The sequence below is a fragment of the Camelus ferus genome, chromosome 10 (genome assembly GCF_009834535.1).
Source record: "Camelus ferus isolate YT-003-E chromosome 10, BCGSAC_Cfer_1.0, whole genome shotgun sequence".
Classification (NCBI taxonomy): domain Eukaryota; kingdom Metazoa; phylum Chordata; class Mammalia; order Artiodactyla; family Camelidae; genus Camelus; species Camelus ferus.
Window position 1 is genome coordinate 63,459,115 of NC_045705.1, and position 26,961 is coordinate 63,486,075.

The window sequence follows — 26,961 nt, forward strand, 5'->3', positions numbered from 1 at the left end:
GACCCCCCCATCCGCCGTTGCGGCCTGGGGATGGACGGACCACCTCTTACAAGTGACGAGAGGTGACCTGCCTTGGTCCTGGGGCCTGAGATGACCCCCCACCCTCCATCCGAGAGAAAAACCCCTTCCCTCCCCCTCCCGATACCTACTACCTTCTTTTGTGCCTGGGAGGCGTTTTGTTGACCTGGACGCGCAGGAAGCCGCATCGACCAGGTTGTGTGACGAGATTATGCCAGATGGCATTTTTGTACAGTGAGCCCGCGCTCAACGTCTCCCTATCAGCTGAGAAACGTTTTAAACTAACCATTTCCTGAGGCCACTGCTGTCTCCGATCTTGTCACTCCCCAGGCACGTTCGCTGTCAGCCACTATGGGGAGCCCAGAGCCAGACCTTGGCGCCTGCCTTTACGAGGCTGAAATGGAGTAGGCGGCAAAGAGCGCAGTTTAAATCCAGGCCCCGCCCCTGACTTGCAGAGTGACTTTGGCTTAACTTCTCTTTACCTCAATTTCCTCATCTGCACAAAGGACTTCATGAGGTTGTGGTGAGAATTAAACGAGATGGTGCTCCTCCCGAGCGTGGAGTAGGACTCGTTAAAGAAAGCAGCTATTAGGACCTTCTTTCATTGAGGAGTGGCAGAGGGTTAGGTGCCCCACTTCCTGCACCCTCAAAGGAACAGATATTGCGAAGGAGGGCGGTGGGGCATCTAGTCTGGTGTATTATGTGAAAGAAGTTCTGGGAGAGGAAGATGAGCCCCATTTGCCCTTGGTGGGATACAGAGTGCTCTAGGTTTGTACACCAGGTCTTTCATGGGCTGAAGAGATTTTTGCTGCTCTTCCCAGGACCCTCATTCTTACACTGATCCCTTCTTTCTCAGGGTCACCTCTGATCGAATGACAGTGACCCTTTTGAAATACCCAAGCTGAGGCTGCTGAAACCAAACTTCCTCACGGAAAAAACCCAAACACCATCCTGCACTTTGTGAAAGAAGCTCTCACCCACTTTGCCATTTTGAACAAATACTTAAAAAAAAAAAGCCTCCTTAAACAATTTTCTCTTTCCTGGCCTCCTGCACTTCGCCAGGGCTGAGATCTGGGACAGAGGACCTGAGGGGAGCCAGAGGGATGGCAGCGGAGAGGCTGTGCCTGCACTGCAGAGCTGTCTCCGTCCAAAGCCTCTGTGATCCTGCCTAATTGGCCCTGCCCTGATTAGTGCTGCCCTTGGCATCTCGAAGTAGGGTTTTCGATGAGTATGGCTGCCCTAACCTGTGTAGAATGAGCTCATTTGGTGTCCAGTAGGGGGTGGAGTGTGGGGGGGTGTTGTACCTGTAGGATGTTTCTAGGTGTAGAGTTGCTAGATGGACTGACTCATTTAACAGGTATTCCTTTCATGCCAGGCACTGTTTGGGATGCTGGGCTTTCAGCTCCGAGCAAGACAGACAAGGGCTTGCCTTCAGGGAACAAGTGTTTAGTGGACAGAGACAGGCAGTAAGCAAACAGATACACAGTTACCCACGTGCCACCTGGAGAACTGAAATTGATGGATAGGATCGTGGCTGGTGGCCAGGTCCTCCCTGAGTTGCTGAGATCCGAGTGATGAGGAACGAACTGTACAAGATAGGAGACAGAAGGTTCCAGATAGAGGGCAGAGCTTGCTCGAGGAACAAAGGCTCATGTGCCCTGGAAATCGGCCCCAGGCAGTCCTATGAGGCTGCAACGGAACCTGGTATTAAGCTCTATAAGGGGTCAGTGACTTAGCCCCTCCTTCTGGGAGCTTTCCTCTTAGGTGTGAGGCTGAGCTGTGCATGGTTCTTGGTTTTGAAGGTGTAGATCCAGGTGATGGGTCACTGCCAAGGCCTGAGACATGCAGTTTGTTATTATGGCTTACGACCGTCACCCATTCATTTATTCTTTCATTCATTCCCCCAGTCGGGATATTTATTGAGCCCCTGCTATGACGGTAATAGAACACTTCTTCCTTGCCTGGGGCTTTGGCGATGATTTTATAACTGAGACTTCAGGAGGATACCGTAGCTTTTTAAGAAGTTAAGAGAAAACCGATTTTGTATTTTCCCCTGCCTGATCTGTCTAAACAAGTTTTCTTAAAAACAAGACATTGCTTATCTGCTTACCTCATGCTCCCTCATCAGTTTTCGGGGGCATTTCAGCTCAAGGGAGAGGGTTGTGGGGGCCGCTTAGAGAAGAGCCTGTCTCTGGACCCCACTTCCTTTCCCACTCCTTTGGAACATGGAACTGCTTCCATTCACTGGCCTCTTGAAGAGGCAGTTGGATTTAGTGTTCTTTGGCCTGACGCCTGGGGTCAGGTCACGTGTAACTTGGGGTGACTGTGTATTTGCCCCTCACTCACCTGTAGGTAGTAAGAGGAGAGCCCAGTAGGAGGGTAAGAGCTGGCCTGTGGTTGGGCAGGTAGAGGGGTCCTGTGGCGGCCACAGTTTCTCCTGATCCAGGAAGGAAGTGCCCTGTCATTTTAAGCTCCAAAGAAGGCCATTTGTAAGGAGGGCCATTGATCACAGAATAGTCTGGGCAGTGTGAAATTACGGGGACAGCATGCTGTGAGTGGGGAGGCATTTGAGAACTGTGAAGATTCTAGCCCCCAGCCCCCAGCCCCCATTCCTCTTGTCTCCGCTTTCTCCAGGCACAGCCACTATGGGGACGACAGCCCCAGGGCCCATTCACCTGCTGGAGCTATGTGACCAGAAGCTCATGGAGTTTGTCTGCAACGTGGACAATAAGGACTTGGTGTGGCTGGGGGAGATAGAGGAGGAGGCTGAGCGCATGTTCACTAGGTACAGGGCGTGGGCCTGCCTGGCTGCTGCGGCCTTGGGGATAAGCAAGACAAACAGGCTGCCAGGGGTTCCTCTTGTGGGCCCGTCTGCTGGAGGCTGGGTGATGGGAAGAGGAAGGAGAGGTGTTGGGCTGTGCCTTGGAGGATGGGGATGCCTGGCAACCTTGCACCCCTGCTGTGTCTCCGGGAGGGAGTCCCGAGTGCCTGGCAGTGACTCGCACGTGGCCTTGGAGAGCTCACTTGGTGCTGGTCACCCCAGCTTGACCTGTCACTGCCAGGAAAGATGAGGGGGCCAGGCTGGGTGGGGGGTTTAGGGGGTGGGCAGTGGTTTCCAGGCAGCCTTGAACATCACTCTCTTTGTATCAGAGAATTCAGCAAAGAGCCCGAGCTGATGCCCAAAACGCCTTCTCAGAAGAACCGTCGGAAGAAGAGACGGATTTCTCATGTTCAGGATGAAAACAGAGACCCCATCCGGAAAAGGTAGCAGGGGCCAGAGGCTATCACCAGCCAGGGGAGTGTCAGCTGGGCAGGTGGGGTCTAGAGGCTTGGAGCCCACAGGGAGAGTTTGATTGGCAGGTGTTAGCTGGGAGCAGGAGAAGTGGGTACCATGTGCACTGGGCTGAGAGTAGATGAAGCATGACCCGAGGCGGTGGAGTCCAAAGCTTGCCTGGTGGGGATAAGGGTGGTGTTTGATCTGGGCCTTGGAGGATGGGAAGGATTTCTAGAGATGGAAGAAGAAAGAGAATCTGACATTCTGCTTGGAGGAAAGTGACCAGAGATGTAGACCGGGAGCTGTTCCCTAACCCACTGTTGCTGTGCTATTTATAATTGCCACAGTAATGACCCTAGGCTGCAGAATACCAGGGGAAGAGAGTGGGTCTTGGGGCCAGGCACTCCTGGGCACATACGCAGCTCTGCCCCTTAGCAGCCGTATGTCCTTAGGCCAGTTTTCCACCTCCCCGTCCCTCAGTTTTCACAAATCTATAGTGAAAATAATGGTTCCTGCCTCTCAGGGCTGTCCTGTGGGTTAAGTGACAAGTCTCCAGCAGGGTGCTTGGCACCGTGTGCCCTCAGTCAGTGGGAGGTTTATATGAATTTAATCTTCCTAGCAGTTCTGTGAGAACTGGTGTTATCCCAGTTTACAAGTAGGGAGACTGAGGCTCAGGGACGAGCAGCCGGGGTCTCTGGGTAGAGGTAGCAGAGCCCAGGCTAGCACCCCTGGCTTTGACCTCCAAGCCCTCCACTTCAGGTTCCACTTGAGCTGGCAGCTTCTAGGGAGGCTAGTGGTTCCAGCTGGAATTTTGGTGTACTCCCTGCCCTACTGTGTTGTCTCAGCTTCTGCTCTGCCTCCTCCGGCAGGTTGTCCCGCAGAAGGACTCGGAGCAGCCAGCTGAGCTCCCGGCACCTCCGTAGCAAGGACAAGGTGGAGAAGCTGGCCACAGTGGTGGGGGAGAACGGTTCTGTCCTGAGGCGGGTGACCCGTGCCTGCGGCTGCAGCCGCGGCGGCCTCTGCGGCATTGACCGCTCCTTCGCCTATCCCTGAGTCCCCCACGGTGCTGACCAAGAAGCCTGAGAATAGCCTGGCTCAGAGCCAGCTGGTGCCCCTGGTGGAGATTGGTGTCAGCGAGCGCCAGAGTGCCGAGCAGCACCTTGGCCAGCTCCAGTCTGCCCAGGGTCCGGGCCCAACCCCACCTCCGGACACCGCTCCCGCCTCCCAGATCACCTTGACCCCAGATAAGGACTCAACACCTAAGAAGACAGAGGCTGAGAGACTGGAGTCTGTCACCGTGAGCTCCCTGATGACCACACCCCAGGACTCCAAGGGCCGAGGGTTCGGAGCAGGGCGGTCCGCCTCCAAGCTCAGGATTGCAGCGGCCTCCCCAGGCCCACAGGACTCGCCTAGCTCTCCAGCCTCCCCGTGGCGGGAGCGCGTGCTGGCTCCCATCCTGCCGGATAACTTCTCCACACCCACGGGCTCCCAGGGGGGACCGGCGGTCAGTGCGGCGCAGCTTGATTGCCCCGTCCTCCCCAGGGCCCTCAGCTCTCACTGGCCCAGAAATACTCCATGATGGCCAAAGAGGAGAGCACCGTCCAAAGATCAAGCAGAAGGATCGCCAAGAAGGCCACCAAAGAGCCGGCCGCCTCCGGCCGCATCATCTGTGAGTCTGGGGTTCAGTAGTGTGCAAGGGTGTGGGGGGTGATCCTTCATGCCTGCTCAGTTGGAGGAGCTCTGGGGAACCGCCTGGCAAGGAGCTGTCCACACAACTTCCTGGGATGATGTGAATGTTCCAGATCTGTGCCGTCCTATACGGTAGCCACTAGTTAGCCACATGTGATGGTTGTGCCCTTAAAATGTGGCCAGTTTGACTGAGAAACTGAATTTTTAGTATTATTACATCTTACTTAGTTCAGGTTTAAATTGCCACCTGTAGCCAGTGGCTACCATGCTGGACAGTGCAGATCTAGGCTAACGTTCTTGCTTTACAAATGTGGACTCTGAGGTCCAGGGCCATCGGGGACATTGTGCCTGTGGTTTATACCGTGCTGAGCTCAAACATGGGCCTTTTCCCCAGGGCTGGCGTGTTCCCCTTCCCTCTTGCAGAGGCTCACTTAGATTCCCCACATTGTGGGCCTGTTAGCATAATGGTTTGGTCTGGAGAGACTGAGGCAAAGAGATGTGAGTTTCCAGCACAGCAGCATGTTCTGGGAGGGACAGATAGCTGGGTCTGAGTGCCAGCTCGGCCCTTCCCCTGCCCTGTGACGGGGCAGGTTCCAGGAGTTCCTTCATGGGCTTTGGCTCCTCACCTGTCAGCTGGGTAATAACAGTATCACCTCCGAGGGTCGCTGTGCCGTTTTCTTTGTTAACCCCCGTAGGTGATTAGAACACTGCCTGCCACAGGGCTCTGTAACGTTAGCTGTTTTTATCATCATCTGATCCCAGCTCCAGGGATCATTGTCCCAGTGGGAGCAGGTGTCATGAGCCACAGAGGAGTCAGGGCTGTCGCATGGAGGAGGAAGGGTCTGAGCTGGGAGGGCTTCGAGGGCTGTCTGGGCTATTGCCAGGTGGGAAAAAACATAAGGAAAGGTATCCTGGCAGAAGGAACAGCTTGTATGGAGTCCCTGAGGCCTGAGACGGCAAGTGATGGGGTATCTGGGGCTTATGAGCCACACAAGGGGCTTGGGCTTGACCCCACTGACGTGGGGGCTGTGGCCCCTTGATGGTTGTTGGAAGGTTCCAGCACTGTGTGAAAAACGGCCCCACAGAAGAGGGGAGGGAACAAGGCAGGGAAACCAGGAAAGAGTCTGTAAGGGTCCAGCCAGAGGACACTGAGCAGTGGGATTGGTGGAGAGGCCAGGCCAGGTTTTACGTTAATGAAACTGAAGCTTAAGGAGGTCTGGACCTTGGGAAGCTGGGATTTGAGCCCCACATGTTTCCTGCTTTCTGGGACAGGATGGCAGGCGTTTGCTGAGGAGGCATGGTGGTAGAAAGCCACAGGGCAGGGCCTGCCCACCGGGCAGGTGAGGGCACCTCCCCTGGCTGGGTTTCTTTCCCGCCTGGGGAGGGGCTTGCTCCGGGACACGGGGCTCAGGGGCACCCAATCTGGGATCCATGCAGACGTGCGGTCGGGCACACTGTCCATTTTTGGATTCCCAGAAGGGCCACGGTGGTTCTGACCTGCCTTGGAGATCTCCTCTGTCCTGAGTCTGATCCTGGGCAGGGGTCCGAGGAGGCAGGCAAGCCTGGAACTCTAGAGGGAGGGTGGGGGAGAGGCTCTCGAGACCCTTTCGTGCTTCTGGATCAGACATCTGGGTTCGTAGCTCTTAAGCCATTCCGTTTTCTCCTGCCCCTGCCTCCTGTACTTGGTGCGCTTCTGATTTGATTTGTATTTGACCCAAGCCTGTGGAAAGAAGACAGTAAAACACAGTGGTTAAGCCCTGGAGTCACACAGCCTGGGTGACCTGGGGCACACCCTTCTCCGAACCTCAGTTTCCCCAACTGTTAAATGGTAATAACACCTGCCTTGAATGTGGGTAGAGGAGCCAGCCTAGTGCTTGGATGTGGTACAGCTCAGTCAGTCTAAAAACAAAACAAAACAGGACTGCCAGTATCCCTGAAGCTCAGAGGAGTTGTGGCCCAGATGGCCCTACAGGGGGCGCTGCAAGGGTGTGGAGCAGCGAGGGGAGACAGGGCTTCCTGGAGGCCTTCCTGACGCCCTGGTTAGGGCAACTCAGAGGCGGAGTCTTAGTTTGGGTTCCCCCAGAAGTAGCCCTTGATGTAAGGGTTTGAGGGTAACTTGATACTACTGGGGGGGGGGGAATTACCTGCAGCAGGGGAAGCAGGGAAGTGAGACGGGGTGAGGGGGTGCGGAGGAGCTAGTAACGGGCCTGGGGTCCCCAGGAAGCCTCTGGAGCCAGTGGGAGGCACTGGGGCGAGGGGCTGCTGGGTGGAGGCATTAATCCTCCACACTCCCGGCAGGGTACACAGTTGGCCAGCCAGCCATTGGGCCAAGAAGTGTGGCTGCAGCCGTTGATGGACAGATGGGCTCTGAAGTGGGGAGGCGGGGGCCGGGGCCGCTCTTCAGGGTTCTCAGAGGGCCCTGCTGGACAGGCCAAGCTCCTCCTGGGTGCCCAGGCCACGTCTGCACTGGGGAGCAGCCCCCGGTCCCTCTCTAGGCCCTCTCCCTGCCACCAGAGCCTTTCTGAGGCCTGAATGGCATGCAGATGGCACTTAACATTCCAGAGAAGGTCTTTGTGCTGGTGGAATAGTTGTGCTGTCACGGGGGCGTCTTCACTCTCTGCCTCATCAGTGAGCACTGGGCTGGGCTGGGAGGCAGGGGAGGCGAGGGGGTCTCCTGGCTACAGACCCCTCAGGTGAGAGCACCTGGCCCTGTATTGGTCCCTCCCAATCCCCTAAGCCTGCCTCAGCCCAGGAAGGTCCTGGCTTCCTGCCTCGGTCTGCTGCCTGCCTCCCCTCTTTCCTTTAGACTCTGGGTGCCTCTCAGTCTTACCTCTGGCCATGCTCCCGGGGCTGGAGGGGGCTCAGATGGCTGGAGCCAGCCTCCTTCTGTGCCCTGCTAAGCCTCTTCCTTCCTGCCCCATGGCCTTTGCAGATGCTGTTCTGCCTAGACCAGCACCTCTCAACTTTTGGCCTCAGCCCCTGCTTCCAGACTTCAAAATGATCAAGGACCCCCAAAGAGCTTTTGGTTATGAGCATCCTATCTATTGATAGTTACTGTATTAGAAAATGAAGAATCAAAAAATTCTTAATATTATTAAAATTTTTAAATAGTAATATTGCTGTTTTAGTATTTAAAATATTATTTAATACTTCAAGTCTATTATCTCTTAAGGTCAGGCTTTTTTTTTTTTTTTTTTTTTTTTTTTTAAGAAAAAACTTTTTCTGAACAAAAATGCAGTGAGGAGACTGGCATTCTACATTTTGCAGATCCCATTCGTGTGTGGCTTCAAGGAAGACAGCTGGGTTCTGCATTCAATCTGCTGCATTGTGTTCTTTGGGTTAAAGGCTGTGAGGAAAATCTGGCCTCACACAGAAATGTAGTGGGGAAAGGGAAGAGCACTTTAAAAGCTTTTCTAGATAATTGTGCATATTCTTTCTTTTTCATGTAACTTGTGCGTTCTCACAGATACAGAGTCACGCACATCTTCCAGATGCTGACATGCTTCATTATACATATATTTTTTAAAGGAGCACGTTTGTTTTCTGATCTCATCAGAAACGTCTAGGTATCAGGAAGCTGTGAAGTTCATGGTGGTGGATACACATTTTCCATATTTCTATTTTTGGCTTTTCTTTGGGCTCAATTTCTTATTCTTGGCAACAAACATTGTTTGGTGTTTTGTTTTGTGACAGAGTCACTTTGTTCATTTTTAAGAAAATGTCTGCCAGATGCCCAAGCTTGGTTAGCCAGTTTGTCCGTTGTTCTTTGACTTAAAAACAGCCTTCCGTGAAAAAAAGGGGCCAGTTCAGCTGAGTCCTCAGACCCCTGTGCTTTTCAGAGACTTGGTTATGCAACCCATGGACATTTTGCACACTTCCTGTGTTATCACGCAGAATGGCAGAGAGGCACGCACTAGAGTTTAGATTGAATAAAATGAATAGTGTTCAGTCCCTCACCAAGGACATTCTTAAGTGAAACTGGACAGTTCCAGTCCCGAGTGTGGGGTGCACTTTGGTTCCACGCCTTGTTTGGCGCTCCGGCTTTACAGTTCACCTCCCATTGCTTTCGTGCCATCTGGGCAAATCTCAGCACCGTGAAAAGGGAGAATAGCATTTGGGTGTTAACGGTGAAAAGCGTGAGGACCTTGTGGGTCCCCTGCCAGGGTCTTGGGTACTTGACTTCCAGGAGCCTGAGAGTACACTTTGAGAACCACCAGCCTGGACATTCTCCCTCCTCCTCCCCCTTGGCAACTTTCTCATCCTCCACTGCCCAGCCTCCAGACCAGCTTGGCTCCCCATCAGAGGCTTTTCAAATCCTCTGCTTTTTCTGCCATGGCACATGTCACATGTCGGTTATAGGGTTATCTGATGATTATCCAGACCGAATTGCTCTCCATGGATCCCCAGGGCCTGGTACACTGTAGGCCCTTGACATATATATGCTAAATGAATAAGGTGCTTTGTGTCTACCTGTGCTGGGAGTTGGAGGCCCAGAGCTGGACATTGTCCCTCTTCCCTAGATACTCCCAGCCCAGTGAAGGAGCCAAGATGTGTTCTCAGACTGGGCCTGTAACTAGGGAGCTAGGGGAGTAGCAGGAGACGTCAAGCCAACAGCTCCACTGAGGGCGCTAGGAGTTGAGGGAGTGCCGGGGGCAGATGCTCAGGGCACCATAGGGCATGGCACCCAGAGAAGGTAGGAGTCTGCAGGTGGAGAGGGTCTGTGTCTAGTGAAGGGAGGGAGGGGCCTACAGGTAGGGGGAGGGGTCCGTCTGGTGAAGGGAGGGGCCTGTAAGTGGAGAGGGGGTTCTGTGTCTAGTGAAGAGAGGTCTGCGGTGGGGGTGTCTGTGTCTAGTGAAGGGAGGGGCCTGCAGGTGTGTGTGGCGAGTCTGTATCTAGTGAGGGGGGGGCCTGTACGTTGGAGGAATCTGTGTCTAGTGCAGAGAGGGGTCTGTGGGTGGAAAGTCTGGCTTCAGTGAGTAGTGGCCATGGCCCCACCCGAGCCTGATTCCCTGATTCCCTGGACCTCCTGGAGAAGCACCTGGCTGATTCTGAGGACATCTTTTCCTTTGTTTTCCCATCAGGCCACAGTTACCTGGAGAGGCTCCTGAATGTTGAGGTGCCCCAGAAAGTCAGGTGAGTTCAGTTCTGGGACACTGAGGGCCCTTTCCGGGTAAGTCCCACTGGTGGTGGCATTTCCTGTGCCTGGGCTTTGCCTCTCTGTGGGGACTGCCCCTGGGCTGCCCACTGCGGCTGCCCTGCCCGCTGCCCCTGCCCCAGTCTTTCCGGGCAGCCAGTGACATGGGTGTCAGGTCTTCTACATTGCTTGTCAACATCATTTGTCAGCCCTGGCCTGGCCTTGACCCCTCCGAGCCTTACCCTGGGGCCTGGGCTCCGTAGGTCGTCAAATCCAAAGGCCTGTGGATGAGCCAGTGCAGCCATGAGGTCCAGTTCAAATTAAGGGTGGTGTGGCATGGGTGTTGGATGTGCTTCCACTACAGGACTGTACCCCTGCACTACTTTGGGCCAGAACTCCTCTTCCTGGAGGCCACCTCCTGCCATCACTAAAGCTATTCCACACTACCCCCCGCCCCCTTCTTTGGAACAGATGGTCCTGCTTGGGATGAGGGACAGGGTGACTGGGCAGACCTGCTGGCTTTGCTGGCCCCACAGTGCATAGAAAACAGCCCTCAAAAGAGACCTGGCTCACCCAGGCCCAAGGGGTTGTGGCGGAGCTGGGAAAAGTCTGATGTCTCGAAATCAAGGCCCTGATGGGATATAAGTGAAGACAAATTCAGAAGCAGACGCCCCTCTTCTGCCCAGGCAGCAGACGCACCACGGAGCCACTGGCTCTGGCTGCCTGTCCTCTCATCCTGCCAGACGCTGTGGGTTTGTGGCCCGGGCCCAGGGCATCTGACATGTGGCTCTTGGGGGGGGGCCCGGGCTGGGCAGATCCCACAGTGCCCCCCTGCTCCCCTTGCAGCCCCAAGGCCGAGGAGCCCGGCGAGGAGGCTGAGACTGAGGCAGCGGCTGAGCCGGAGGTAAGGCGGGCAGGCCAGGGAGGGGCGGGCTCGAGGCCTGTGAGTCCCGGGTGCAGACCCCAAGCCTTGGTTCTTCCCTTAGGTCCCCCAGAACGACGGCAGTACCTTGCAGCTCCGCAGTGCCACCAAGATCACCATCTGCACGCCGGGCCCGCAGCTGGCAGCTGGTGGCCCGGGAACGCCATCTGAAGGGCAGCAGGGTGAGTCTCTGACCTGCTGGTGCACACACCTGGGGCCCTGCGGGCCTTGGCGGCCACAGCCTGACTTTCTCTCGGGGAAGAGGGAAGCCCAACTCTGGGATAGGCCGAAGGTAAATGAGACCCAGTGTGCACAAATCTTCTTTGAGCCTGCAGGTTTCATGTCCTTCCTTTTGGCTGGAGCTGCTGCTGAGGGTCACATGAGTGGCTGTGGCTGGCTGGTCAGTGCAGGAAACTGGGGGAGGCCCCTGAATTGGGGCATTCACCGTGAACGTGCCAGGGCGAAGCCTTGAGCCTCACTCCAGCCGGGAGCAGGTGTGAACCTGGCCTCGTGTTTTACCTCTGCGGCTGGCTCATTTCTCGCCTTTGTGGGTCTCCTGTCTGAAGCAGGCGGGAGAACTGTGGGGTCTGGGGCCTGGCCCGCATATCCCTGGTGGGAAGAGCACTGTTGCTATGAGATCTTGAACACAGCTCCTCCAGCCTCCTGGTGAGGCTGGGGACAATGGCCGAGCCAGCCCCAGAGCTCCCAGAGGGGCTGCCGGGACCCTCTGGAGTAAGAGCAGCAGGGCCAGGGGAGAGACCGCGCTTTCTCCCAGCAGTGGAACAAAACGTCCTGGGCCGCACCCCACATGCTGACCCTGTCAGGAGCCGCCCGCTCCTCACCTCCCACCACCCTGTGCCAGCCCCAGCTGAAAGGGCCGGGAGGAGTGGGATTTTGAAACCATTCAAGGGGTCTGCTAGAACTTGCGGCTTCCTTCCTGAAAGGCACCCCCGGCTCTCAGTGTGAGAGGTGGGTGGGACGTGGTAGGACCGCTTCGACGAGACTGCCCTGCTGTTCTCCCCCCAGAGGCCAGGCTTGGGGGTGAGGGGGCTGGGGGCTGGGGACCTTGCTCCGCACATCCACGGATTTGTCAGGGCCAGTTGTCACTAAGCTGCTGCTTCTGCTCCTGGCCACCCTGGGGTCTGCCAGGGAGTGTCCTGCCCTGCCCACTCCGTGCCCCACTGCCGCCTCACTGAAACTGCTCTCTCCACAGAGGCCAGGACTGACCGAGCAGATGGCCCCAAGGAGCCACCCCAGAGTGTCAGGTTTGCATCTGGGGAGGGGCGTGTAGGTGACTTATTTTGAGGGGCCCAGAGGGACATAAACCTGAGTCCTTGCTCAGGGAGGGTGGGCATGTGGTCAGGGGCCTGCATTGCCTTTTGGCTGAGGTGGGGCCTGGTGTTCTGACTTAATGAAGGAGGCAGCTTGATGCTGTGGGATGAGCCTGCCCTGAGAGTAGGCGACCAGATCCCAGGCCCCATCCTTCTGTGTCATCCTGGCCATGTGACCTTGGATTGGTCCCTTCCCTTCCTCTGATTGAGCAGCAGAGGATCGGTCAGGGAGACCCCACCTCTGCAGTGTCTTCCAGTCTGGAGTCCTGAGGGCTGGGCCTGGTTCTGTTTACAGGGGGTAACCTCTTATGGGGTGTTGCCGGGGTGTGGGGAGGATACCAAGGCCGGCCCCGTGACACCGCTGTGGCTGTGCCTCGGCAGGAGGAAGCGCAGCTACAAGCAGGCGGTGAGTGAGCTGGACGAGGAGCAGCAGCTGGAGGATGAGGAGCTGCAGCCCCCCAGGAGCAAGACCCCTTCCCCACCCTGTCCCTCCAGCAAGGTGAGTGGGCACCTGCCCTCCCTCGGTGCCCTGGCCTCGCCCACACGTCTTGACCTGGGTCCTCGTCTGCAGGTGGTGCGGCCCCTCCGGACCTTCCTGCACACGGTGCAGAGGAACCAAATGCTCATGACCCCAACCTCGACCCCCCACAGCAGCATCATGAAATCCTTCATTAAGCGCAACACTCCCCTGCGCATGGACCCCAAGGTGAGGGAGCCGTGCCTGGGCTTTGTTAGAACGGGGGTGGTGTGGCTGAAGGCTCCAGTCTGTCCCTAGGCTGCTGGGAGCAGTGTGGGTCTGGGCCAAGGCAGGTGTGACCTGCCCGTGCTCAAGGACCAGCTCAAGCCTCTGTGGCCATGGGCTGCCTTGACGTTTAGGGACTGTCCTCACTTCTTGGGCTCTGCACTGAGCCCAGAGGCTCTGGCGGCTCAGAGTGACCTGGCGGCCCTGGGCTGGGAAGTTGCAGGACTGGCCTGGTTGGCCACCGCGTGGCCATCCATCCCCACACACCACCCCTATTCCCTCCCAGCAGCCTGAGTAGTTAAGGTGAGCAGACACTGACTTGGTGGGGAGGGCTGGGTGAGATAACGGGGGGTGGTGCCACTGGTGAGAGGGTGCAGACCCCAAGCAGACTCACTGGCGTAACCAGGAGGGTGACCTGCTTTCCAGGATGCCCCCTACGTGGCATTAACTCTCGCCTTTTCCTTGTTTCCTCCCCTCCACAGTGCAGCTTTGTTGTAAGTAAAGCCTTTTCCTGTCCTTGTAACCTAGCTCTACCTCGCACTTACCCACTGTAGCCCTGTCCTTGCAAAACTCCAGCAGCTGTAGAAGCACTAACGTTTCATAAGCAGGAGTGGTAAGGGGGGTGGGAGGTGGGGGGTGAACCAGAGGTGCTGGCTGGCTGGCCCTCCAGAGCTGGCTTCCTTCCTCCACAGAGCCTGCCCTCGACTCTGCTCCTGGGAGGATGAGTCTTGGAGCCTCCCCGAGGCAGGAGGAAGTAGAGTGGGTGTGAGCTGCTGCGGTTCACCAGGACCACATCTCACACTGTTGCCCACAGCCACCTCCCACCCTCCTCCCCAGCACCGGGCTCCCCTCAGGGTCTGGGACTGTGAAGAGAACAGACAAGGCATCTCTGATCCTGAGCCACTGAGATGTACTGGGTCACAGACCTGGGCTATTGCCTTGAGGGACAGGGCAGTAGGGGAAAAAGGGGGGTTTGGTCAGCTGGGTGACACTGGAACCATCAGCAGCATCCTCTGGAAAGGAGGCCATGGAAGCTGTTCTCTTCTCAGATACCTTAGAGCTGAGCTAGACCACTGGCCATGCATAGGGAGCCACGGGGAGCTGGGGCCTGCTTGGTCCACGGTCCTGGCTCCCGAGGTCTCCTGAGGAGCTACAAGGCTGCAGCCCCCTCAGTCCTTTAGTTCCCACTGGTGCTTTGAAGGGCCTCCTATTGCAAGGGCTTCTGCCTCTAGCTGAGGGCCTCAGGGCCTCAGCAGCACTGTGTGGGCTTGGCAGGTCAAGGGACTTCCCAGCAGCTGACAGGCAGGTGGGGCCTGAACTTGCCTCTCCTGCGAGGAAGCTGGTCCCCTTTGGGTGGACAGGGTGATGGTGTGCTGTCCAGTATGCCAGCAAGCAGGCCATGTGGTCCTTATGCACCTATTTTGGTGCCAGGGCCCCGCGAAGCCCCTGTGCCCACAGCAGTGAACCAGACTTGGACTTGGTTCCTCCCACGAAGAACCACCTGTGCCCCTCCCAGACTGATTGGAGCCTCGCGGGGCTCATGGGGATGATGGAGAAGTCTAGGAAGCTGCCCTTTCCTGCTTTGGGAGGCCCAGGTCCCTGCCCAGGGCATCTGGTGGGTGGGACAGTCCTTAGGAGACCAGCGCTCCCAGGCAGGTCGCTGGAGCCTTGGACTGATTTCCTAACTTTTGAGCCTAAGTTTCCTTGGGTACAAGATGTGGAGACAGGTCCATTCAGGGAGATTGGATGAACCAGAGAGTCATGTGGATCAAGCACCCAGCATGGGGCTTGGCATAAAGTGGTTGTTGGGTAAATGGCAGGGAGACTGCTCAGCTGAGGCCCCTGGAGGCAGAAGGGGCTGTACAAGCTTTTGGTTTCCTCCCACCCTCTGTTCTAGGGAGCAGCCCACCCAGGGTCGGGGCAGAGAGGAAGCACGGGTTCTATGATAGGAGTGACTCTTGTTTCCTTCTGTAAAATCCACAGTGCAACAGAGTACATTTCCTGACCTGGGCTGGGAGATTCTAGCACTTAAGCTTTATAACAGAAACCTGTTTTGCTGAGCCCCGCTGAAAGCAGGAATCTGGCCGGCTCTGGGTGGGGAAGGGAGGGTGGTGAGCTCTCTGGGTGCCATGTGGCCTTGGTTTCCGAGGTGCATTCCTCCCAGGCCAGTGGACGGTGCAGCCTCTTGCTGGGTTTCCCTGGGCCTGGTGGTTGGAGAGAGAAGGGCCTGCCAAAGGCCACCTGCCCCCCAAAGGCCAGTGTCCTCCTCCAGACCCTTCCCGCACCCAGCTTGGTTTCTATGACTCATGGTCATCTCTCTTTGCTTCCACCTTTCTTTGCATCTTTGAAAAAACTTTTATATTAAAAAATTATACAGTAAAATTTATGTTAAAAATTACCATATAGTAGTGAAATCTACACCTTGTGAAAGTGTACGTTTATGTAACCACTACCACAGTTGGGGTGCGGAGCAGCCCCATCACCCCAGCCCCTGTTATCCACAACCGTAGTTTTTTCTTTCTGAGAATGTCATGTGAATGGAATCATAGCATACAACAGGTGACCTCCTGAGATCAGCTCCCCTCACTCAGCATAATGCTTTTGAACTCACCTAAATCATTGCCCTTGGAGTGAGTTTCTTGTAGACTGCCTATAGTTGAGTCAGGGTGGGTTTTTTTTTTCTCTCTTTTAAAAATCTATTCTAACAGTCTTTTATTTGATCTGTTTAGTGGTATGTTTGAATTTAAGTCCGCTGTTTTATTATGGTTGGCTGTTCCCTTTAGTTTTTTTCTTCTGTTTCCCCTTTCTTGCCCTTTTTTGAGGGTCAACTTGATTATCTTTCAGTATTCCATTTTAACTTGTCTCTTGTGACTTGGGCTGTATCATTTTGAGGGCTTTTTTAGTGGTTATTCTGAGGCATTACATGCTTAACTCTCACAACCACTTTAGAATCGATAAATTATCAGTTCAGTTGGCGTATAGAAACTTGACTACCTATAGGCACCTTGACTCCCCACTGTATGTTATCCTTGTCTCACATGTTGCATCTCTGTACATCCATGACCCCATCAGAATAATTTTTGCTTTCAACTGTCAAACAGAAGAACTCAAGAGGAAAAGAAGTCTGTTGATATTTCCCCAGAACATTGTCGTTTCTGTTGCTCTTCATTCCTGATGTCTGTGTTTACTTCCGGTATCACTTCTCTTCTGCCTGAAGAACTTCCTTTAGCAATTCTTTGAGGACAAGTTTGCTGGCAACAGATTCTCTAGTTTTCCTTTATTCAAGAAAGTTTATTTTACTTCATTTCTGGAGGATTTTCCCACTGAATGTAGGTCGAGTTCTGAATTAACAATTCTTTCCTTTATCAGTTTTAAAACGTGCCACTTCCGTCTGGCCTTTGTACTTTCTGATGAGAAATCTCCAGTTATTCAAATCATTGCTCCCCAGTAGATAATGTGACCTTTTTTTGATGGCTGCTTTTGAGATTTTTTTTTTCCCTTTGTATTACTTTTTTAGCAGTTTGATTCTTTTTTGGCTGGACATGGGTTTTTTGGGGTTTATCCTGTTTGGGTTTTGATGACCTTCTTGATTCTGTAGATTTATGTCTTTCAGCAAATTAGGGGTATTTTCAGCCATTATTTCTTCAGTCCCCTCCCCTCAGCATTTCATGGACCTTTTGTTGTCATCTCATAGTTCCCTCAGGCTCTGTTAGTGTTTCATTAATATCTTTTCGCTCTGTTTAGATTGGATACATTTTATTGATTTATTTATCTTTAAGTTTTCTCCATTCTGCTATTAGCCCCATCCACTGAATTTCTTATTTCAGTTATTGTATTTTTAGTTCTAAAATTTCCATTTGGTTCTTTAGATCTTCTACTTGCTGAGACTTCATTTTTTTATTTGTCTTAAGAATGCTTGTGATTACTTGTTGAAGCATTTTTGTCATAACTACTGTAAGGTCTTTGTCTATAATTCCAACATCCATCATCTTGGCATTGGTGCCTGTTGATTGTTTTTTCCCATAAGAGTTGAGATTTCCCTGGTTCTTTGTATGCTGAGTAATTTTGGATTGTAAACAGGACATTTGGAATATGATGTTAGGAGACTTTGGGTCTTGTTTAAACCTAATGGAGAATGTTGATGGTTTGCTTCAGCAGCAACCCACTGGTTCCAGCTGTGGTTCCAACCTGCTTTCTGTGGCCTGTGGTTCCAATGTTGGTTCAGATTTCAAAGCCTTTGCAGTGCAATTTGGATCTATCCTGAGTGTGCCAGTCAGCAGTCAATCTGGGATCTGGCGGGTAGCCTGTGGGTTTAGTTCTCAAAGTTTTAGGTATGATAGTTTGGGTCAGATCCAAGCATCTGCAGTTTGGAGCTGCTCCCGGGAGTTCATAAAAGCCTTTTGGTATCATTTTCTCAATCTATCCAGTCCTTTCTGCTTCTCTGGGGCTCCCCCTTTCTGTCCTCCAGCCAGGAAGCTGAGGGCTTAGTTACTCTGCTCTGCTGTGTGCTTCCCTGACCATGTCCAGGGCCCCCTGGCTGGGAGACAGGAAGAAAAGCAGCAGTGTTTCCCAGCCTTTGGGGGTCACAGCTCCATTATGTGGTGTGGAAGGTTCTCCTCCCCGAGTTTTGACTCTGCAGTTTCCAGGAACTGCTGTCCCCATTGCCCCAGGATTGTTTGTGGACAGGGACATGAGAAGGGAGAAAGAGGGCGGGAAGACGGGTTTGAGTCAGAACTAGAGTTTTTCCTGGAATTCTTTCTGTCTGCGCCCCAGTGATCTCTTTGGGGTTTCAGGACTCATTGAGTTTGGGCTGGAGGTTTGAGGAAAAAAAAAAAAGGTGGTCATCTCATTGCTGGTTCAGTGATGCTTCAGAGTTTGGTCTCCTTCCCCAGTCTGCCTGCTGCTGTTTACTTGTTAGAGACCTCAAATAGCTGCTCCATGTATTCTGTTAGGTTTTATAGCCACATCTAGTGAGAGACAGGGGAGTGTCTACTCCATTTTACCTATAACTGGACCACTTCTCTCCATCTTTAGGATGGTTTTACCTTCTAGGTGGGAAATCTGCAGTCAAGGTCAGCGGCCAAGGAGGAATGGACAGTAATTAGTGCAGGGAGAGGTAGGGGCCGTGCGTGGCTGAGCCAGAGGTGGGAGTCTGATGGGAGCCAGGTTGAGGGGAGGGGACCCCAGTCTCCACCTTCATCCCCTGACCATTAGGAGTAAAGCACCAGTCTTGTGCTTGGCCAGGGAGTGCATGGAGCACCACCAACCCATATCCCACTGGTTGCCCACAGCTATGATTGTGCCCCTAGGGCTTTCTGGGCCTGCGGAGGAGGGAGGTCCCAGCATCGATCTGCTGAACCAACTAGTTACTTTTAAAAAGTTGTTTCTGAAATTATTATTTAGCCGTATCACAGGACGTTTGGAAAATAAAGGAAAAAATACCATCTCTAATCTACCTCAGCAGCCTATATAGTAACCTGTTAGCATTTGGCAATATTTTCTTTCATTTCTTCAACTATTAGGAAATAGTTGATAAACACCACAAAAGAGTACCTGTGTGTGTGTGTACACTCATAGTATAAAAGTTATACAGCATAATAATAACAAACTAACATGTGTACCCACCACCCCCTTAATAAAACATTAACCATAACTTTCAGAGCTGCTTTTCTGTCCTTTCCCAATCTCATACTTTTTTCAACCACGCATTTTACATAGTTAGAGCATACATCAAGTTTTGAAGCTGATTTTTATGCTGCCCATGACTTGGCAGGGCTCAGTTGAGGGCACTCATGACTTGGGCCCTGGGGAGGCCTTTGCCCACCTACCCCCCACCCCCCACCCCAGAGGAGAGATTGAAGCCCCAGGCCTCCATCCTGGTGGGAATGGAAGCCTGTTGGGGGCGACTCTGCTGGTCAGACGCAGTCTGATGCTGCTGCCTATGGGCGGGGTCCGTGGGGGCCGCTGGGCAGCCTTTGGGGGCCGTCCTGGCTCACACCCCCTCCCGCCCACCCCCAGGAGAAGGAGCGGCAGCGCCTAGAGAACCTGCGGCGGAAGGAAGAGGCCGAGCAGCTCCGCAGGCAGAAGGTGGAGGAGGACAAGCGGCGGCGGCTGGAGGAGGTGAAGCTGTAAGTGCCCGGCCCTTCGCGCACCCGCCTGCCCCGCCACGGCGGACCCCCGTGACCGCCCTGTGCCCGCAGGAAGCGTGAGGAGCGCCTGCGAAAGGTGCTGCAGGCCCGGGAGCGCGTGGAGCAGATGAAGGAGGAGAAGAAGAAGCAGATCGAGCAGAAGTTCGCTCAGATCGACGAGAAGACGGAGAAGGTGCGGGCCGCCGGCTGCGGGCGCGGCCTGAGTGGGCAGACCTGATATTCCGAGGGTTAGGAGGGGACCCGTCAGGATGTTACGGGTTTGATGCCCTGTACCCTCCTCCTACCCATCCATGGGCCCTGGAGTCTAGCCTGAGCACAGCCCTGCGCTCCCGGGTGGTCAGGCTCCCAGGTGCCCCCTCCCCTGGGCTCTGGAGGACCAGCCAGGTCCGCAGGGGTGGGGAGCGTCTGTCACCCAGAGGCCTGGAGGCTGAGTGAGGAGAGCTGCTCCAGTGGGCATCTGTGGGTGGGCTCCGCAGGCCAAGGAGGAGCGGCTGGCTGAGGAGAAGGCCAAGAAAAAGGCAGCGGCCAAGAAGATGGAGGAGGTGGAGGCGCGCAGGAAGCAGGAGGAGGAGGCGCGGAGGCTCAGGTGGCTGCAACAGGTGCGAATGCTCGGCTCCGGCGTCAGGGAAGAGCCGGGAAGGGCGGCAGTGCCTCAGTGCCCAGAGGACTGCTGGGCACACCCACCCTGTTGGGTTGATCCTGGTGGATCCCGTTGCTTCCTGCTCGGAAGAAGGTTCAACAAAGTCTGTGGAGGTGGGGATGGTGACAGTAACCTGCCTCGTGTTTTCTTTGGAAGCAGCAGTTTGAGGGTTAAGTGCATGGACTCTGAAGCCAGACTTCCAATCTCAGTTCTGCCGTTTATTAGCTGTGTGACCCTGGGTGGGCTCCTTGACCTCTCTGTTCCCTTGGTTCTTCAAGTAGTAGTGGTATCTACTTGATAAAGTTGTGAGGATTAAATGTTTTGCTGGTAAGATTATGGGCCTAACTCTGCCTGGGAACTGTCAGTCTGATGACTCTAGGGAGCACAAATCTGTCATTAGGGAATTGAAATACTAATGATTAAAAGTTACTGAGTGTTTACTACATGCTAGGCGCTGTTCTGATGTGCTATGTGTATAAACTCAGCAGCCTCAGAGGTTGTGGGTGTTACTGTTGTTCACATTTTATTAAAGAGGATAAAACCTAGATCAGAGGGCTTCTGTGACGTGCCCATTGTCACCCAGCTCCCGAGTCTGGCTCTAGTCTGTACCCTTAACTACTAAGTCTGCTGCTGCAGCAGTTGTCACAAGATGCCATTCAGGCCGGTCTCGGTGATCCTCTGGGATGCAGCCTCATGTGGGGTGTCCGCGGGGTCAGCCCCTGCCATTCTCAGTGCGAGAGGAGCCTGGCTGCTGGGAGGGAGTGGGCCCTCTGGCCAGCTGCTCCTCCCTCCCTCCCAGACCCTCTCTTGCCTCTCCAGCCCAGGCCTGGCCTGCAGGCCCTGACCCTGCTCTCCATTCACAGGAGGAGGAGGAGCGGCGACACCAGGAGCTGGTGCAGAAGAGGAAGGAGGAGGAGCAGGAGAGGCTGCGGAAGGCAGCCGAGGCCAAGAGGCTGGCGGAGCAGCGCGAGCAGGAGAGGCAGCTGGCGGAGCAGCGCGAGCAGGAGCGGAGAAGGGAGCAGGAGCGGCAGCTGGCAGAGCAGGAGCGGAGGAGGGAGCAGGAGCGGCTCCAGGCCGAGAGGTGAGGGAGTCCCGCAGGCCAGGCTGGTGGGCCCGCCCCCAGGGTTGTCATACGGATGCCGTCTCATCAGCTGTCCTGTGTGTGTGTGGAAGAGAGACTGATGTAGCCGTCGCCTCGATGCAGCGCCCACCTTCATTTGGGGATTTGGAATAGAAGGACAGACTTTTTTTCTCCTGGCTGCAAACCAGGCAGACCACCTGAAGATGGTGCGTGGGCTATTGGAGATTCATTCAAGGAGTAATGGGCAGGGTCATTTGGGATTTTGTCTTGGTTCTGCCTCCAACTGGCTGAGCCGACCCTGCGGGTTCATTTTTTCTCAACTGACATAAAAGAGGTTGGAGGACGAGCCAGCTTTTCTCAGCAGCCACCGTGGGCATTTGAGTGGGAGAGTCCACTACATGCGGTGGTTCGTTGCAGGGAACTGCCCCCCGTTGGGAACTGTGGCACATGAACCCCCTCAGAGGCAATGGTCTCTGCAGTAGGCAAGAATTCCACATTTAGTTCTACAAGCGTTTATCCAGGACTGACCCTGTGCCATTTTGTGCTGGGTCTTGGGGATGCCGGGAAGGATAAGCCACGGTCACCACTGGCCAGGAGGTACGTGGGATCTTGCACCTGTGTGTAGATGTAGAGAACTCTGCCCACATGTAGATACGCAGGCGGACCTGGGCCCAAGCCCAGCAGCTGCCTCCCTCCGGCCTCCACCTCCTGGGAAACACCAGGCAGCACTTTTTGCCATGTCCATCTTTGTGGGTGGTGGCCAGCCCACTGGAGAAGTTGCAGGGGTGGGTCGCAGCCAGAGGGCTGACCACGTCAAGGACATCTCCTGGTGCTTGTTGACTGGCACAAAGGGGGTCCCTGGTCCTGTGGGCAGAGTCAGAGATAGGAGTCTGGGAGGGGGACAGAGGGTGGCAGCTGATGTGGTTTTAGAAGTAGATGTGCATTGGGCAGCACAAGGGACTTCGAGGGGCAATGGTGTGATGGTCATAATGGTTGGCAGCTTTAGCAGATACCGAGCTACATGCTTTCCACACGTTTCCTTGTCTAATCCTACAAGAAGGCACCTGTGGTGTGGGCACTAGCAGCACCACCTCCCAGCCCGGGAAACAGGTTCAGAGAGGCTCCGTGACTTGCTCAGGGTCAGGAGCTAGTAAGTGGAGGTGGTTGTTCAGTCAGCCCCTCCCTGCGTCTTGTCAGGCTTGGCGCTGGGTGCTGTCCTGCAGGTCATGCCAATGGTGAGGACGACCTCATTTCATTCTCATGGCAACTCTGGACGAAAGATGTCATGATCCCCACTGTGCAGCAGACAAGACTGAGTCTTGGAGACCTAAGTTGTGTGGATGAATGGGGGCCAGGTTTAGCTCCTCAAAGCTGAGCACTCCCCACACCCTTGAGTGTGCACCCCTTGGGCATAAGCACAGCTGTGGGCTCTTAGCTGGCATGCCCTTCCTGCCATTCCATCTCCCCCCGTGTGTGCACCACGCCTGGCTTCCCAGGCAGGGATGGGAATGGGGCCAGGGCTTGGCTCCCCACCCTGACAGGCTCTTGCTCGGTCCTCAGGGAACTGCAGGAGAGGGAGAAGGCCCTGCGGCTGCAGAAGGAGCGGCTGCAGAGGGAACTGGAGGAGAAGAAGAAAAAGGTAAAGTGGGCCCGGGCACGTGGCTCCCCCGGGGTCTGCTGAGCTCTGGGCCGGGGAGGGCTGGCCCGGTGGCTCTGGGGCAGGAGCTGCCTTGCTGCATGGGGTTGGTGTCCAGGGAAGGGAGAGCACCCACACTGCCTCTAACACCCGCGGGCTGCTGGATCCCAGGAGGAGCAGCAGCGCCTGGCCGAGCAGCGGCTGCAGGAGGAGCAGGAGAAGAAAGCCAAGGAGGCCGCGGCGGCCAGCAAGAGCCTGAACGTGACCGTGGACGTGCAGGTGAAGCCTGGGCACCAGGGTAGAAAGGGGCCCCCGGCCCTGATTATTCTTGTCCCTGTAGCTGGAGGCACAGGCTGTATATATTAGGATCCTAAGAAAGAGAAAGGACATAGTCGGCCCAATTGTTTTACTATTTTTTTTTTAATTGAAGTACAGTCAGTTACAGTGTGTCCATTTCTGGTGCACAGCGTAATGTCCCAGTCATGTATGTACATACATATATTCATTTTCATATTCTTTTTCATTAAAGGTTATTACAAGGTATTGAATTTATTTCCCTGCACTATACAGAATGTTTTTACTATTTTTGATACGTATTTTCTTTATTCAAAAGTAGAATTTGTTGTTTAAAAAAAAAAAGAAACTATACTTTATAAAAGAGCAAAAAGTAAAAGAAAGTTACCTTCAAAGGAAAACTAAGTATGGTGCTTATTTTCCTGTATTTTTACACATATGAACGTTTTATATACACACGTACTCTCTCTCGCACACACATACACATAGTTTTAAATGGGTACAAGCTATAACTGTCTTAGTCAGTTTGTGCCGCCACAGACGGGGTGGTTTAAATGATAGACATCTATTTCTTCCCAGTTCTGGAGGCTGGGAAGTCCAGAGTCAGGGTGCTGGTAGATTCAGTGTCTGGTGGGGGCCCTCCTCCTGGTCCGTAGACTGCCGTGTTCTTGCTGTGTCCTCACATGGCCGAAGGGGAGAGGATGCTCTCTGGGGGCTCTTCCCTAAGGGCACTAGTCCCGTGAGCATAGATCCCTCATGACCTAAGTACCTCCCAAAGGCCCCGCTTCCAAATATCATCACATTAGGGGTTAGGATTTAACATAGGAATTTGCGGGGAATACATTTAGTCCATAGCACAGACCATTTGGCACCTCGATTATTTTTTCTCCCTTGTTTTCCCTTTCATTTAGTGTGTTGTGGACATCTGCCTATTTCACCACTTGTAAATCTCTTTTGATGACTGTGTTCCAGTTAGCTGTACCAGAATTTCTTCAACCAGCCCCTATTGATGAGCATTTAGGCTATTTCCAGTTTAGTGCCATTACAAACAAGATGTGTGTGAGGAAGGGTTTTCATCGCAGCATAGTTAAAGATGTTGAAAACTTGGAAATTAGCTGAACCAGATGGTTCACTTACAAATTGTGGTGTTCCCAGTGGAGCGCCCAGCAGCCGTTCAGAGGACGCACATTGACACACCAAGCTGAAAGAATGTTCACAACATACGTTCACGTGAAAAAGGAAGACACAGAGTCGTATATGTGATGTGGTTTTTTTACGTTAGAGAGCAACCCTTGAACCTTTTCATTTTTCCTGGGAAATGAGGGGAGGCGGCCAGAGCCCCCGTACACCCCAGTGCCAGGAGACGCAGGCATGTGGGGCAGGCAGCTGACAACTGTGTTCATCTTTTCCAGTCTCCAGCTTGTACCTCATATCAGATGACTCCACAGGGGCACCGGGCCCCACCCAAGATCAACCCGGATAACTACGGGATGGATCTGAACAGCGATGACTCCACTGATGACGAGGCCCATCCCCGCAAGCCCATCCCCAACTGGGCCAGAGGTGAGCAGGGCCCGGAGCTCCCCAGGAGAGCCAGGTCTCCACTTATGACTCTGAGGGCCCTGGATGGGGTGGCTTGGCGGCTGCGGGTATCACAAGCCTGTTGTGCCCGTGGGCTGGCAGCTTGAGTCACTGGCTGACAAGTCTTCATCAGGCCTTGAGATGCGCCCAGGGAAGGGTAGGCACCCTGTGGCCAGTGGGCTCGTCTGAGGACCAGATCTGTGATGTTGGGCACCTTCATTCTTGACAGATGTGTTAGATCGTGGCTGGCCACGGGCCAGCACGGTGCTGGGTGTTCCGCCTTGGGCTCTGGCCGCCCCCTCAGAGTCCTGCCCAGCAGGCCAGATGGACCCAAACATGCAGTCTGGGGTGGGGAGAGAGCTAACTGATAGTGGGGTTTCGGCGACACACGAGGAGCAGGAGCCTGGGTTCCGACTAGCTGGGGGAGGATTTGGAGGTGGGAATGGGGGCTCTAGAGCAGAACTAGACCCAGAGTTTCCAGGCCGCAGCGTTTTAACAGGAGTGGGGGTAAGTGTGAAGGTGCCGTCTCAGGCCTGGGTGCAAGGTCTGCCAGGAGTGGAGTGCAGCCGGGCCTACAGTGGGTGCCTTACAAGGAGCTGAGTGAGCTGGGGTCAGGGCAGGCTGCGGTCTCCCTCCCCAGAGGAAGAGCCCAGAACCCCAGAGGGGATCAGCACTCCACAGAAGACAGATTGCTTTGTGAGTTTCACTTCATCTGAACCCTAGAGTACAGAATCTGCCTTCGTCTCCTACCTACCAAGTCCTCGCATTGGTGGCAGCAGGCAGGGGTCAGCCTGGTCAGGGAGCCAGGCTAACTGTAGTTGCCCTTCGCCATCATACTTCCTCTTTCTCGGCTTTACCGTCTGTGAAATGGGGGTTCTCAGAGCACCCAACTGAGAAGGGTGACTGAGCATACAGTGAGTCAGCGGGCGGAAGGCCTGGTGCAGGGCGAGCGCTGGACATACCCCAGGGTTCTCCTCAGCCTCGCTGGCGGGTCTCTGAACCACCCGTGGCCTCAGCCTGCACCAGGCACCGTGGGGCTGTGACGCTGATGAGATAAGTAGCCAATCAAGGACTTGAGGATGTTGTCATATGCTTAAGTTCTTTCTGGAGCTAGACTTGTCTTCAAACCCTGGCTCTGCCAGTCACTACTGTGTGCCTTTGGGCACATCTCATGGTTGTAAGATGGCACGGATAAAGGGCCTGCCTCGAGGTGGTTGACCCAGGCTTCACGTTCCCTTGCAGGCACCCAGCTCAGCCAGGCCATCATCCACCAGTACTACAACCCCCCGAACCTTCTAGAGGTCTTTGGAACCATCCTCCCACTGGACTTGGAGGACATCTTCAAGAAGAGCAAGCCCCGCTACCACAAGCGCACCAGCTCCGCCGTCTGGAACTCACCGCCCCTGCAGGGCCCCAGGGTCCCTGGCAGCCTGGCCTACAGCCTGAAGAAGCACTGAGGCAGGCCTGCGGGGCCTCTCGGCTGCCTTGGCCTTTGTCTGTGTCTGTCTGTCCGTGTCCCTGTTGGTCTGGTGGCCTCCTGCCTGGTGTTCTGTTGCGGAGGGTTTGGTCACGTGTATATAAATGTGTTGTGTGTGCTGCAGGTGGAAAGTGGCCCGGGCCCATTGGGAGGCCAAGCTTGGTGGGTGTTTGGGGAAGAACCAGGCCCAGCCCCGCCTGGTTTGCTGACAGCACTCTGTAAATAGGTTGTTATAATTCAGCTGAATTTTAGCCTCTGGTGTTTGAGAGCTAGATTAATAAAGTCTATTCCTTCAAGCATGCTGTGGGTATCGTGAAGACGGGGCTTCTCTGCAGAAGCCTGGGACCCTGGCCCTGTCTTGGGCTGCCAGATGGGCAGGAGGAATAAGAACTGTTCCCTCTCCGGGGGGTGTGTCAGGGTCACCCACGTCCCACCCACAGGGATGCTGATGGAGCGGGTGATTATGACGCCATCCTGGACAACCCTGAGAAACACTTCAGTTACTTTCGTTTTGGGGCCAGAGAAGATACTTCCTGTTTTTTGGGGGGGAGCTCCCTGTTTGTAAGGGGGAGGCTTGTTCCATGGATAAGACTGGGGTTGAGGTCAGGAGAATTGGGCTTTTGACACAGCTCTGCTGCTTAAGACAGGCCTTCAGCCCCTCAAGGCTTCAGACTCCACCCTTGCTGCACGGATGGTGAAAGGACTTCAGAATGTGGATGTTTGGCAGAGGCAGGAGATCTGGGTCAGAAAGGGGTTGTCTCTTGAAACTACCTCAGGACCAGTGCTTGCAAGCCATCAAGATGTTTCTCCAACAAAGCCAGGTAGCTGCTAATGAAATGCTTTGTGTTGATGGAAGCCAGCCCTGGGCCTTCCCAATAGTTGCCAGCTGTGTTCTAGGCGTGCCACAGCTGGTTTTCCATCATCTGCTACTCCGGCCCCTGGAACAGGGGTTGGTGAATTACAGCCTATGGGCCACATCAAGCTACAATCCGT

General features: G+C 54.5%; 1 protein-coding gene across 1 annotated transcript; it reads left to right on the plus strand.

The window, feature by feature from the left end:
* The first annotated feature begins 412 nt into the window (after positions 1 to 412).
* On the plus strand, positions 413 to 26,264 carry INCENP (inner centromere protein). The gene is given in 22 exon segments (XM_032489585.1): positions 413 to 541; positions 2,653 to 2,803; positions 3,169 to 3,282; positions 4,162 to 4,288; positions 4,290 to 4,781; positions 4,783 to 4,845; positions 4,847 to 4,961; positions 10,063 to 10,114; positions 10,962 to 11,019; positions 11,102 to 11,219; positions 12,251 to 12,302; positions 12,750 to 12,867; positions 12,940 to 13,074; positions 13,593 to 13,604; positions 19,129 to 19,238; positions 19,311 to 19,431; positions 19,736 to 19,858; positions 20,763 to 20,980; positions 22,541 to 22,619; positions 22,788 to 22,895; positions 24,323 to 24,473; positions 25,734 to 26,264. Coding segments are annotated over 21 exon segments (2,721 nt in total). The 5' UTR covers positions 413 to 541; positions 2,653 to 2,663; the 3' UTR covers positions 25,949 to 26,264.
* Positions 26,265 to 26,961: the final 697 nt, after the last annotated feature.